The sequence below is a fragment of the Schistocerca serialis genome, chromosome 10, assembly GCF_023864345.2.
Source record: "Schistocerca serialis cubense isolate TAMUIC-IGC-003099 chromosome 10, iqSchSeri2.2, whole genome shotgun sequence".
Taxonomy (NCBI): domain Eukaryota; kingdom Metazoa; phylum Arthropoda; class Insecta; order Orthoptera; family Acrididae; genus Schistocerca; species Schistocerca serialis.
The window spans coordinates 248811735-248827151 of NC_064647.1; the positions used below are offsets into that span (position 1 = coordinate 248811735).

The following is a 15417-nucleotide window of genomic DNA, read 5'->3' on the forward strand; positions in this document are numbered from 1 at the left end:
ATCAGTGACTGTATTACAAGCAAATACACAGTGACAATTATTGAACTATATGAAATAAAATCGTCATAACTTCTGAACGGTTGTGTTAGGATGTTCAAACTGCACGGCTGGCCACGGGGCTTGATAGGAATTAGTACGCGCATGCAAGATTTGGTTTGGCGACGAAATCCATTTTCATTTGGATGGGTTCATCAATAAGCAAAATTGGCGCATTTGGGGGACTGAGAATCCGCATTTCGAGATTGAGAAGTCTCTTCACCCTCAACGAGTTTCTGTCAGGTGTGCAATGGCCAGTCACGGAATAATCGATGCGATATTGCTCGATGGCACGGTGACTGCCGAACGGTACTTGAGGCTTTTGGAAGATGATTTCATCTCCATTATCCAAAGTCACCCTGATATCGACAAGGTGACTCCTTCGAAGCAGGAGAGTGTTTGATGTCCTGCAGGAGCACTTTGGGGACCGCATTCTGGCTCTGGGGTACCCAGAGGCCACTGCCATGGGCCTCGAATGGTCGCCATATTCTCCGGATCTGAACACGTGCGGCTCCTTTTTGTGGGGCTATATTAAGGACAAGGTATACATCAATAATCGCATAACCATTGGTTATCGACACCATGGATATTCCCACACTTCAACGGGTCATGCAGAATTTCGCTACTCGTCTGCGCCACATCGTCGCCAACGCTGGCAGGCATATCGAACATGTCATAATCTAAATCGGAATACCTGTAATGACGTTTACTTGTCCAATAAAGTGTGTGCACGCCGTAGTTTGCAACTAGTTTACGTTTTTGTTCTCTCCTATAGTTCAACAATTGTCACCTTGTACTTGGTTCTTGGATATCTTCTGATCTTCAGCTCCCATTTTTTCGATTTTTTTATCATTGCGTCATATTTGTATAATGAATTGTTGATTGTGCACTCACCTTGAGATCTTATAGGTATGGATAAACTTAAAGAGAGCAAAGCAGTCCGCAAGTGTTTCCCTGTTACAGGGCATTAATTATTCAATATCGGAAGTTGCTGTACAGAATTCATATTTAATAATTATGAAGAACTATGTGTGAGTGCAGCATTTGCAAGCAATAATAATGTAATAATTATGTGCAGCATCAGGAAAGATAGCGATGTACGTTAACCATTACCTGATGGAAAAATGCATCCATGGTAGAAGCAGTTGACATTTTGTGTAGTCGTTGACACTGTAGAGTTCTGTACCAGGAGAAGCGAGGGAGAGGCTGTCGTTTGGTGGCCGGTATCCTCTTTCTACAACACAACTGCACACAGGTGTGTTAACAGGGTTCTTCATTCACAAGAGCAAGAACTTTCTTATCTTTAAGCAAGTTGTTGTGGTACAAGCTCTTCCATAATAGTCCACATTAGCCTCACTGCTGGCGAAGTACAAGTCCCGCTATACACACTACACTCTTGTAGCTGGTGACGTGAACTGACAGATGGCAACTATGTAACTGAGCTGACTGCAACTGCGACTGACTCTGTATGCGACTGGGCTGACGGTCTGTGACTGACTGGGCCCTGCGGTCCATGGCAGCGATCTAAATACTGGCAGTGGAGAGGGCGTTGTCGGCTCGTTGCTTGCGAGTCTGTCTTTGGCCTCTCTCCTGACAGACGCACTTGATTCAGCGCCTATTATCGACCTTCTTGCAGCCTCTTTCCCAACCGGGGTGCTGGCAGCGGTTTACAACAGTACACGACCATTCAGGTTTGACACAACTTTGAAATATGGAAATCTTTCGATCGCACAGTTATTTACGGCGCTGTGTAACGTGGCTATGTCAGTACATGACAAACATAAAGAATTATGCTATCAAACCTTTCTATATTTCGCCGGCCGGAGTGGTCGTGCGGTTCTAGGCGCTGCAGTCTGGAGCCGAGCGACCGCTACGGTCGCAGGTTCGAATCCTGCCTCGGGCATGGATGTGTGTGATGTCCTTAGGTTCGTTAGGTTTAATTAGTTCTAAGTTCTAGGCGACTGATGACCTCAGAAGTTAAGTCGCATAGTGCTCAGAGCCATTTGAACCTTTCTATATTTCGAAGTTCTGCAAAGCACGTTTAAGTTGCATCTGTTTAGAAGCACAGTTATGAGGGCACGCTGGAAACTATTTCCTCCGAAATTTTTATGCTGTTCACAAGATTGGTTGAGGCATTATATGTCGTGCATATAACTCAGTCGGCTTTCCCGCTTCACTGACGCAAGTTGCAACCCTCTGACACTAGAGGGCTCCGAATTGTAGCGTGTAACATGGCGCTGTGTAACGTGACTACCTCGGTGCATGAGATACACATGTTATACAGCGCCATGTTACACGCTACAACAATTCGTCACCTTGGGTTCATTGTCATCGATCATCCTCCTACAATATTGATTTGGCCCCATCCGATTTTCATTTGTTTCCAAAACTTGGAGTGCACCTTTGAGGATTTGACTTTGACAGTGGGGAAGTGTTGCAAACACAGCTGAGGTTGTGGTTTTATCAACAAAATCAAATAATCTACAGTGATGGTATCAACAAAATAGCCTCCTGGTGAGAGAAACATGTTCATCGCCGGGCTGACTATGTTGAGAAATAAGTATGTAGACATGAGGAATACAGATGGGAAATGTTAATGAAGTTTGTTTTATTGAAAAATTTGTAAGACTTTACACATGAGAAATTCGGAACCATTACTTTTCAGCACGCCTCAGAGATTGCACTTTAAATATCTGAGCTATTCACCACACGCTAACATAACAAACGACAAACAATAATATCTCCATTGTATTGATGAAACTCGGGTAGTTGCTTTGTTGGGTGTGAGCTAGCGCTTTGAAACAAACTGCACACCGGATGCTGCAGTCCAGCTCACCACCTGGTGATTCTGGGCTTTCGTGTTCAAGTGTTCTGCATCAGGTATAGCAGCAGTGTCTTCCACTGTAACTCTGTCGCCTTCTCCAGTAATTCGCAGGACTTTCTTCTGGATAAATCCATACATCGACCAGCAAACTCGGTTTCCTCATCTCACCAACCAAACTACTTGTTAGCAAGTTTCATTTCTGTTGTGTAACGCCATCGTTTTCTACCTGTCAAAAATAATGGCTCCCATCTAAAATGATTCCTACACTATTTTGAGTAATGCTTTGTTTGTCGATACCAGGCAAAATAACGTGTCCAGTTGAGCTGTAACTAATGTGTGATCCCTTTTACTGGTGCCTCCATTGTATTATTCTCGACTTGACCTCAGCTGAAAGAATGTACAGATGCATGTCTGATGTACTGTGCTCTACAGTACTTTCAGACAATTTTCCTCTGCGTGTGTCCTTCCACCTGATTCGCCAGCTCTGATTATTCATCTTGCCAATCAAATTATTTGTTAGCACATATTGTTACTGCTGCATTAACGCCCTACTATCCTGTGAAAATAAAGACACACACTTGCCAAAAGAAATTTCCTTTCTAAAAACACCCTAGGTTAGAGTAAGGCTGAGTTTGCTTGCGTCTGCAGAAGACCTTGTCTAGTGAAGGTGTAAATAATGTTACGTCACTTCAGCTGTTGCCTCCATTATACTCTTATCCTTATACGTAACTGTATTTGCTGCAGCACCATAGTCTCGTACAGTTCTTTAAAGGACTTCGTATATGCCACTTATTGTACTGTTTACTGCAATATGCACACACGGCATCAGTGTCTAACAAAGGCTGACGCAGCCACAGCGGCTTACATTTCTACTCTTTTTATGAATGTTGACTGCTGCTTTGTTTTCATCACCAGTAAGGAATTGAAAATGATCTAAGACTGTGGTTGCAGTAGCTTATATTGTAATAATGAGTACAGTCAGAGGAAAATATGAAGTCTTATGCCTTATCAATGCCTTATCCTTATGCCTTATCAATCACTTCCAATTCTTTGTGTTTTCCACCGAACTAATTGCTGTAAATTTTGGTAGATGTGTAAAACCCTCATCTCTCATGATGAGAGGAAAACATCTGTAAGTCTCTGTGTCCAACCAAGTCGTAAACATTGTGCAGTACCTTTGACTGCTGCCTGCATCACACACCCTATCTAAAGCTAACCATTCAGAAGCCAAACAGTCTGCCAACTCCACTGCCGAGCAGATCTGCCCCGACACATTCGCCTTCATGTGGGCAATTTTATAGTGGTTGGGTCCGTGGTCCAGTGCGTCGGCTCCACCGATGCATCGCTACCTGCTAGCCCCGACCACTACCTGCCATTCCACACTGTCCTTTCCTGTTCTGTTCTGACAAGGTGAAAGCTGCCACACGACTGGGCGCAGTCAAACTCTGCCACAGGTCGACAGCCCACTCATACGGAGGCGGGGGTTAGCTGACTGGCTGACCAATCCACCCCCCCCCCCCCCCCCTGTCAAGCGGGTCCACCCCAATATGCTCGCCTTTGTGTGGGCAATTTTACAGTGGTTAGGACCGTGGCTCAGGTGTGTTGGCTCCAGTGGCACACCACTACCTGCTTGCCCTGATTGCTTCCTGCCACCCCAACTCTGCCCTTTTCCTTTCTGTTTTGGCACGGTGAAAGCTGCCATGTGACTGGTCACAGTTAATGTCTGCTATGCATCTGTCGTATGCCCACACACAGTCACATGGGTTGGTGACCTGCTTATGGGAGGGTAAGGGGATGGGGGTGAATGTTGGCTGACGGGTTGGCCTGTGAATGGGTGGCTTTAGCCATCTATTCACAGGTCTACCCATTGGCCATCCCCCCCAACTGCCAAGTGTGTCTGGCCCAACATGCTCACCTTTGTGTGGGCAATTTTATAGTGGTTGGGTCCACAGTGTGGCTGCATCAGCTCCATCAGTGCACTGCCATCTGCTACCCCTGACTGCCACCTACCATTCCATATCCCACCCTTTCCGCTTCTGTTTTGGGACAGTGAAAGCCGCTGCATGACTGGGTGCAGTTAGGGTCTGCTATGGAGTCACAGTGTGCTCAGTCACAGTCAGACAGGTATCTGGGGGAGGGCTGGCTGACTACAGATGCCTGTCCGACCATCCAGGCTACCACAGTTGCCTCGCACACATACACTGCGAGCAAGCAGTGCTCCGTGTTTTACGTAAAATTTCTGTTGCCCGCAGGACTGCACGTGCTGGGCTACATCATGCTGTACCTGTCGGCGTGCCTCAACCCCATCATCTACGTCATCATGAACAAGCAGTACCGCCAGGCGTACAAGACAGTGCTGCTGCTGCGCCGGCCGCGTCTGCTGTCGCTGACGCCCACTGCCAACAACAGCAGCTGCCAAGGTATGTCACCAGCGCCGGCAACAACAACAGCAGCAGCAGCTGCAGCCAGAGGCAGCGGCAAAGCGGTCTCTCCAGAGTCGCCACCGGGGGCCTCGGCGCACTGGGCCGCAGGTAACGTCCGAAGCTCCTCTCCCCGCTGCAGGCAGCCGCCGGGCACTAACCACGACACCGCACAAAGTACCCGCCTGTTCACACGCTCTGCACAGTAACCGCAACTCTGCAATAGTGTTAACAGCGTGCAGCTCAGAACGAGTTCTCGATTTGTACAACTTCTGGGTTTGTTGTAGAACCTTCCCATCGGTCTCCATTCATCAGTAGTTATTTTGCCCACTTGTACAGTTGACATAAACGTCTATGGTGGTACAGCTGTTCACATGAACTGACGAAATGCAGTGTATCGACATTCTTTTAATGAGATAGGTTTCGTTTTATTATAGGTACTTGCTGAGTACCTGGCGTCGCCCAGGTATTATTTATTCCAATTCTTTATGTCCATCTCGTCCTCCCTCTTCTCTGTCCATCTCGTCTGCTCTCCTCTCTGCCGCTTTCAACCTCTCCCTGTCCAAGTCCAGTGACCACAACACACTCTGTCTACCTCTCTCTGGCCCTCTCTCTGTCCATCTGCTGCTCCCCCCCCCCCCCCATCCCCCTGTCCATCAGCTCTTTCCACCTCTGTTCACCTCCTCCTCCCCTTAGTCCATCTCCGCCTGCCCAATCTCCTCTTCACTCCCTTTATCCCCCTCCTCCCCTCTCCTCTCTGTCCATTTCATCCTCCACTTTTTCTGTCCACCTCATCCTCCACTTTTTCTGTCCACCTCCACCATCAACCACAGTCTATCTCATCATGCCTCTGTCCACCATCCACGACTCTGTCTCCTTCTACCTAACTCTCTGTCCTTCTGCTACTCCCCCTGATTCTGTCCATCCACTCCTCCTCTGACATCTCATCTTCAACCCTCTGTCCATCTTCCCCCCCCCCCCTCTTCCATCGCCGGCCGCGGTGGTCTAGCGGTTCTAGGCGCTCAGTCCGGAACCGCGCGACTACTACGGTCGCAGGTTCGAATCCTGCCTCGGGCATGGATGTGTGTGATGTCCTTAGGTTAGTTAGGTTTAAGTAGTTCTAAGTTCTAGAGGACTGATGACCACAGATGTTAAGTCCCACAGTGCTCAGAGCCATTTGATCCTCTTCCATCGACCTACTACTAATACATGTACCAAGTTTGGTAGAAATCGACTTCGGGGCTTAGAAGGAGATTTTTACATGCAGCTTTGTCCACATACACATAAATCACGTACATTTGACATACTGCGTGAGTATTTGTACACTTATTTCTCCTGTCCCTGTAGCGAATTTCGCCCTGCCGTTTCGTTTTTGACACAGCTCATTATTTATGACGTCCTATCTCCCGAACCCCCCCCCCCCCCCCCCCCCCATGAACCATGGACCTTGCCGTTGGTGGGGAGGCTTGCGTGCCTCAGCGATACTGATAGCCGTACCGTAGGTGCAACCACAACGGAGGGGTATCTGTTGAGAGGCCAGACAAACGTGTGGTTCCTGAAGAGGGGCAGCAGCCTTTTCAGTAGTTGCAAGGGCAACAGTCTGGATGATTGACTGATCTGGCCTTGTAACAATAACCAAAATGTCATTGCCGTGCCGGTACTGCGAACGGCTGAAAGCAAGGGGAAACTACAGCCGTAATTTTTCCCGAGGGCATGCAGCTTTACTGTATGATTACATGATGATGGAGTCCTCTTGGGTAAAATATTCCGGAGGTAAAATAGTCCCCCATTCGGATCTCCGGGCGGGGACTACTCAAGAGGAGGTCGTTATCATGAGAAAGAAAACTGGCGTTCTACGGATCGGAGCGTGGAATGTCAGATCCCTTAATCGGGCAGGTAGGTTAGAAAATTTAAAAAGGGAAATGGATAGGTTAAAGTTAAATATAGTGGGAATTAGTGAAGTTCGGTGGCAGGAGGAACAAGACTTCTGGTCAGGTGACTACAGGGTTATAAACACAAAATCAAATAGGGGTAATGCAGGAGTAGGTTTAATAATGAATAGGAAAATAGGAATGCGGGTAAGCTACTACAAACAGCGCAGTGAACGCATTATTGTGGCCAAGATAGATACGAAGCCCACACCTACTACAGTAGTACAAGTTTATATGCCAACTAGCTCTGCATATGACGAAGAAATTGAAGAAATGTATGATGAAATAAAAGAAATTATTCAGATTGTGAAGGGAGACGAAAATTTAATAGTCATGGGTGACTGGAATTCGAGTGTAGGAAAAGGGAGAGAAGGAAACATAGTAGGTGAATATGGATTGGGGGACAGAAATGAAAGAGGAAGCCGCCTGGTAGAATTTTGCACAGAGCACAACATAATCATAACTAACACTTGGTTTAAGAATCATGAAAGAAGGTTGTATACATGGAAGAACCCTGGAGATACTAAAAGGTATCAGATAGATTATATAATGGTAAGACAGAGATTTAGGAACCAGGTTTTAAATTGTAAGACATTTCCAGGGGCAGATGTGGACTCTGACCACAATCTATTGGTTATGACCTGTAGATTAAAACTGAAGAAACTGCAAAAAGGTGGGAATTTAAGGAGATGGGACCTGGATAAACTAAAAGAACCAGAGGTTGTACAGAGATTCAGGGAGAGCATAAGGGAGCAATTGACAGGAATGGGGGAAATAAATACAGTAGAAGAAGAATGGGTAGCTTTGAGGGATGAAGTAGTGAAGGCAGCAGAGGATCAAGTAGGTAAAAAGACGAGGGCTAGTAGAAATCCTTGGGTAACAGAAGAAATATTGAATTTAATTGATGAAAGGAGAAAATATAAAAATGCAGTAAGTGAAACAGGCAAAAAGGAATACAAACGTCTCAAAAATGAGATCGACAGGAAGTGCAAAATGGCTAAGCAGGGATGGCTAGAGGACAAATGTAAGGATGTAGAGGCCTATCTCACTAGGGGTAAGATAGATACCGCCTACAGGAAAATTAAAGAGACCTTTGGAGATAAGAGAACGACTTGTATGAATATCAAGAGCTCAGATGGAAACCCAGTTCTAAGCAAAGAAGGGAAAGCAGAAAGGTGGAAGGAGTATATAGAGGGTCTATACAAGGGCGATGTACTTGAGGACAATATTATGGAAATGGAAGAGGATGTAGATGAAGATGAAATGGGAGATATGATACTTCGTGAAGAGTTTGACAGAGCACGGAAAGACCTGAGTCGAAACAAAGCCCCCGGAGTAGACAATATTCCATTGGAACTACTGACGGCCGTGGGAGAGCCAGTCCTGACAAAACTCTACCATCTGGTGAGGAAGATGTATGAGACAGGCGAAATACCCTCAGACTTCAAGAAGAATATAATAATTCCAATCCCAAAGAAAGCAGGTGTTGACAGATGTGAAAATTACCGAACTATCAGCTTAATAAGTCACAGCTGCAAAATACTAACACGAATTCTTTACAGACGAATGGAAAAACTAGTAGAAGCCAACCTCGGGGAAGATCAGTTTGGATTCCGTAGAAACACTGGAACACGTGAGGCAATACTGACCTTACGACTTATCTTAGAAGAAAGATTAAGGAAAGGCAAACCTACGTTTCTAGCATTTGTAGACTTAGAGAAAGCTTTTGACAATGTTGACTGGAATATTCTCTTTCAAATTCTGAAGGTGGCAGGGGTAAAATACAGGGAGCGAAAGGCTATTTACAATTTGTACAGAAACCAGATGGCAGTTATAAGAGTCGAGGGACATGAAAGGGAAACAGTGGTTTTGAAGGGAGTGAGACAGGGTTGTAGCCTCTCCCCGATGTTGTTCAATCTGTATATTGAGCAAGCAGTAAAGGAAACAAAAGAAAAATTCGGAGTAGGTATTAAAATTCATGGAGAAGAAATAAAAACTTTGAGGTTCGCCGATGACATTGTAATTCTGTCAGAGACAGCAAAGGACTTGGAAGAGCAGTTGAATGGAATGGACAGTGTCTTGAAAGGAGGATATAAGATGAACATCAACAAAAGCAAAACAAGGATAATGGAATGTAGTCGAATTAAGTCGGGTGATGCTGAGGGAATTAGATTAGGAAATGAGGCACTTAAAGTAGTAAAGGAGTTTTGCTATTTGGGGAGCAAAATAACTGATGATGGTCGAAGTAGAGAGGATATAAAATGTAGGCTGGCAATGGCAAGGAAAGCGTTTCTGAAGAAGAGAAATTTGTTAACATCCAGTATTGATTTAAGTGTCAGGAAGTCATTTCTGAAAGTATTTGTATGGAGTGTAGCCATGTATGGAAGTGAAACATGGACAATAAATAGTTTGGACAAGAAGAGAATAGAAGCTTTCGAAATGTGGTGCTACAGAAGAATGCTGAAGATTAGATGGGTAGATCACATAACTAATGAGGAAGTATTGAATAGGATTGGGGAGAAGAGAAGTTTGTGGCGCAACTTGACCAGAAGAAGGGATCGGTTGGTAGGACATGTTCTGAGGCATCAAGGGATCACCAATTTAGTATTGGAGGGGAGCGTGGAGGGTAAAAATCGTAGAGGGAGACCAAGAGATGAATACACAAAGCAGATTCAGAAGGATGTAGGTTGCAGTAGGTACTGGGAGATGAAAAAGCTTGCACAGGATAGAGTAGCATGGAGAGCTGCATCAAACCAGTCTCAGGACTGAAGACCACAACAACCACAATCTCCCGAACCATCAGTCGTACAAGAGTATAATTTTGTAGCGGCATTCAGCGGAATATGTGGATATTTTCTGCAAAATGTGTTGCGAATAGAATTAGTAGCAAACAAGTAACAAATTTAACCGCCATGCACGATGCAACAATTTTTCACGCAGCACAGTGTTTATTACGTCATGTCTCCAGTACGATGTGAACTTTTAAACGTGAACTCTGTCACTGCTTACAAGATACGACAAAAAGGTGGCGGACGGTTGAATGTGTTCTGGGCGGGAGTTTTGAATCTTCTTTTAGTCTTAGAGAGGTGCGTCTGATACCCTGTGTGTGTGTGTGTGTGTGTGTGTGTGTGTGTGTGTGTGTGTGTGTGTGTGTTTCACCATCAAAACTCTCGTGCTGCAAGAAACGCGATTTATACAGGGTGTTACAAAAAAGTACGGCCAAACTTTCAGGAAACATTCCTCAGACACAAAGAAAGAAAATATGTTATGTGGACATGTGTCCGAAAACGCTTGCTTTCCAAGTTAGAGCTCATTTTATTACTTCTCTTCAAATCACATTAATCATGGAATGGAAACACACAGCAACAGAACGTACCAGCGTGACTTCAAACACTTTGTTACAGGAAATGTTCAAAATGTCCTCCGTTAGCGAGGATACATGCATCCACCCTCCGTCGCATGGAATCTCTGATGCGCTGATGCAGCCCTAGAGAATGGCGTATTGTATCACAGCCGTCCACAATACGAGCACGAAGAGTCTCTGCATTTGGTACTGAGGTTGCGTAGACAAGAGCTTTCAAATGCCCCCATAAATGCAAGTCAAGAGGTTTGAGGTCAGGAGAGCGTGGAGGCCATGGAATTGGTCCTCCTCTACCAATCCATCGGTCACCGAATCTGTTGGTGAGAAGCGTACGAACACTTCGACTGAAATGTGCAGGAGCTCCACCGTGCATGAACCACACATTGTGTCGTACTTGTAAAGGCACATGTTCTAGCAGCACAGGTAGAGTATCCCGTATGAAATCATGATAACGTGCTCCATTGAGCGTAGGTGGAAGAACATGGGGCCCAATCGAGACATCACCAACAATGGCTGCCCAAACGTTCACAGAAAATCTGTGTTGATGACGTGATTGCACAATTGCGTACGGATCCTCGTCAGCCCACACATGTTGATTGTGAAAATTTACAATTTGATCACGTTGGAATGAAGCCTCATCCGTAAAGAGAACATTTGCACTGAAATGAGGATTGACACATGGTTGGATGAACCATTCGGAGAAGTGGCGAAGTGTACCCGTGGAGGCCAATCAGCTGCTGACAGTGCCTGCACACGCTGTACATGGTACGGAAACAACTGGTTCTCCCGTAGCACTCTCCATACAGTGACGTGGTCAACGTTACCTTGTACAGCAGCAACTTCTCTGACGCTGACATTAGGATTATCAACTGCACGAAGAATTGCCTCGTCCATTGCAGGTCTTCCCCAGTCGCGAGTCATAGGCTGGAATGTTCCGTGCTCCCTAAGACGCCGATCAATTGCTTCGAACGTCTTCCTGCCGGGACACCTTCGTTCTGGAAATCTGTCTCGATACAAACGTACCGCGCCACGGCTATTGCCCCGTGCTAATCCATACATCAAATGGGCATCTGCCAACTCCGCCTTTGTAAACATTGCACTGACTGCAAAACCACGTTCGTCATGAACACTAACCTGCGGATGCTGCGTACTGATGTGCTTGATGCTAGTACTGTAGAGCAATGAGTCGCATGTCAACACAAGCACGGAAGTCAACATTACCTTCCTTCAATTGGGTCAACTGGCGGTGAATCGAGGAAGTACAGTACATACTGACGAAACTAAAATGAGCTCTAACATGGCGTTTCCGGACACATGTGCACATAACATCTTTTCTTTATTAGTGTGTGAGGAATGTTTCCTGAAAGTTTGGCCGTACCTTTTTGTAACACTCTGTAGATGCGAATCGTTCGACTTTGAGAATGACAAGTTCTATAAATCAAAACAGAACAGAACAGAAACAATTTTTCGCACGTTATGTGGTTCACTAATCTGCACAGATTCTGTCACTGACGTTATGCCAGCTTAAGAAAAATTACTGCACATCTCTATTACAAATGTTATGTGACGACCTCATCAGTGGTGGGATGTGAGGTAACAAATTCTGCCGACGCTCAGACAGCTCTAATCCGCGAAGAGCCTCGCACGAGCGATCCCCGGCGCTGTCAGCCGTGCCCCATTACTGTACAGCGCAGCTCGCGGCAGTGCCGGGGTGCAGCGGGCAGTTAGCCTCTCGTGCGCGGGCCAGAGTGAATAAACAGCGCATTCATCTGCGGGGCGGCCGCTGCCGTGGCGGGTGGAACGGCTCCATCTGCCGCCGGGCCGGCCTTATCTGAGTGCGCAGGCGCGCTGCAGGTGGGACGAGGGGCGCCAGCAAACACTTTGCACTGTGCAAACTGCGGGGTCTGCCGCGTTAAGCGCAAAACGCCGCCGAGTTTATTTAACGACCGGCTTCGTACCCCAGAAGCCACATCACCAGATTAAATATGCTGAATAGCGACATTAAAGTTACATCACGGACGGGACCGGACACTGCAGGTTCTGCACGACTCTCTGGTACACGCGTCGTGTAAACTAAAAATAATAATAAGCATCGTAGAAATTCTTCCAGTCCATATGTGGCGTACAGAATAGCAGTGCTTAACAGTATTGGTTAAAAACAGTCTTGGTTGCAATTTTAGTTTCTTTTTTTTATTTTTCAACGACGCGTTTCGCCTTACTTAGGCATCTTCAGGTTATCTTTACGGATGGACGCGAGAGGTACCAAGATCTGCATAGTAAGCTTACTGCCTCAGCCCCCATCTTACTCTGTTACTCGCTCCTGTGAACGGGAACGCGCTATGCACATCTTGGTACCTCTCGCGTCCATCCGTAAAGATAACCTGAAGATGCCTAAGTAAGGCGAAACGCGTCGTTGAAAAATAAAAAACAAAAATTGCAACCAAGACTGTTTTTAACCAATACTAATAAGCATCATCCTCGCTCACTTTATTCATTTTCTCATTGTCCTGACCTCATTTCTTCGTTCACTTCTTAAATAGCTGAATCTACGAGAAGACTTCTCCATTCCCAACGATCTTTAATTCTTCTTAACACACTGAAGCGCCAAAGAAGCTGGTATAGACATGCGTATTCAAATACAGAGATATGTAAACAGGCAGAATACGGCGCTGCCGACGGCAACGCCTATATAAGACCACAAGTGTCTCGCACAGCCGTTAGATCAATTACTGCTGCTACAATGGCAGGTTATTAGCATTTAAGTGACTTTCGACGCGGTGTTATAGTCGGCGCACGAGCGATGGGACACAGCATCTTCGAGGTAGCAATGAAATGTTTCCCGTACGACCATTTCGCGAGTGTACCGTGAATATTGGGAATACGGTAATACACCAAATCTCGCTGCGGCCGGAAAAAGATCCTGCAAGAACGGGACCAACGACTACTGAAGAGAATCGTTCAACATGACAGAAGTGCAAATTGCTGCAGATTTCAGTGCTGAGCCATCAGCAAGTGTCAGCATGCGAACCATTCAACGAAATATCATCGATATGAGCTTTCGGAGCCGAAGGCCTACTCGTGTACCCTTGATGACTGCACGACACAAAGCTTTTCGCTTCGCCTGGGCCCGTCAACACCGATATTGTGGATGACTGGAAACAAGTTGCATGCTCTGACGAGTCTCGTTTCAGATTGTATCGAGCGGATGGACGTGTACGGATATGGCGACAATCTCATGAATCCGTGGACCCTGAATGTCAGCAGAGGTCTGTTCAAGCTGGTGGAGGTTCTGTAATGGTATGGCGCGTGTGTAGCTAGAGTGATATGGGACCCTTAATACGTCTACATACGACTCTGACAGGTGACATGTATGTAGGCATCCTGTCTCATCAACTGCATCCGCCGGCAGGTGTGGCCGAGCGGTTCTAGGCGCTACAGTCTGGAGCTGCGCGACCGCTATGATCGCAGGTTCGAATCCTGCCTCGGGCATGGATGTGTGTCATGTCCTTCGGTTAGTTCTAAGTTCTAGGGGACTGATGACCTCAGAAATTAACTCCCATAGTGCTCAGAGCCATTTGAACCAACTGCATCCATTTATGTCCATTGTGCACTGAGACGAACGGGCAATTCCAGCAGGACAATGCGACACCCCTAACACTCTACTGTGTTTAAACACTTCCGCTGGCCACCAAACTTCCCAGACGTGAACATTATTGAGCATATACGGGATGCCTTGGAACGTGCTGCTGTTCAGAAGGGATCTCCATCCCCTCGTACTGTTACGGATTTATCGACAGCCCTGCAGAATTCATGGTGTCAGTTCCATCCAGCACTACTTCAGACATTAGTCGAGTCCATGCCACGCAGTGTTGCGGTACTTCTGCGTGCTCGCGGGGACCCTACAAGATAGGCAGGTGTACCAGTTTCTTTGCCTCTTCAGTGTATAATGTGAAGAGATGTGCCTGTAATATTCTTCGTTTAATCCAGCAGTCTACTTGCTACTCTTTCTCGTGGCCTTCCACCCCCCCGTTTTGCCCCATAAGATGGTCTTTTCTAAATTGACCCCTTCTCTTCTCAAAATATGCTGAAAGAGCTGGAATTGCTGACATGAAAGGATAAACTTTTTCTGGTGCTAAGTTCTATAACTGCAACACTGGTTCTTCTTTCTCTCCATGGTATACGTAACATCTTTCGCCATCACCAGATCTCGAAGGCATCATTTCCTCTATTTCCACTACCTTTCACGTCTCGCAGCCGTGAAAGTACACAGGGAATGCCAACATTTCCATTGTGTTGACTATTGTCGCGTTCTGCCACATCTTAATGAGATTAACCGTTGCAGGTCGGCCAATGGTGGCCTGCCGTTTTCTGTGCCATTGATCGGAGATCTTGGATATATACGATCATTCAGTAGCTCGAGATTCTTTAAGCAACCTGTAAGTTGGTTCTGACCTAAACCTTGCCTACTGATAGCCACCACTACGGCATTTATCATCTTTATCTCTGGATCTAAGTCCAGACTAAGAGTTTTTACACTGGAGAACTGGTAGTTTAGTTCGTCTTCACTTCCTGCAATGAGGATAGCACCATCAGCACAGCGCAAAGCGTACATTTTTCACTTTCTTCTCCTCTCCCTTCAGCGTTTATCACGCCCGTTGTCAGGGCCCGTTGCGTGTATTTGCTGTCTCCATTTTGTTCGATCGTGGGCCTACTCTATCACGAGATCTGTCTCCAGTCGAGTACATATGCGACGTCATCGGACGGCAGCTCCCTCGTCATCCACAAAAAGCATTAACCGTCCCTGTAATGACCGACCAAGAGTAACAGGCATTGAACTCCATCCCA

General features: G+C 46.2%; 1 protein-coding gene across 1 annotated transcript in view; it reads left to right on the forward strand.

The window, feature by feature from the left end:
- LOC126425031 (G-protein coupled receptor moody-like) overlaps nt 1-15417 on the forward strand; it is a 184609-nt gene that overhangs the window by 144954 nt on the left and 24238 nt on the right. The window contains exon 7 of the mRNA XM_050087939.1: nt 5113-5280. Within this exon, the coding sequence (XP_049943896.1) occupies nt 5113-5280 (168 nt within the window). The remainder of the gene's footprint in view (nt 1-5112; nt 5281-15417) is intronic.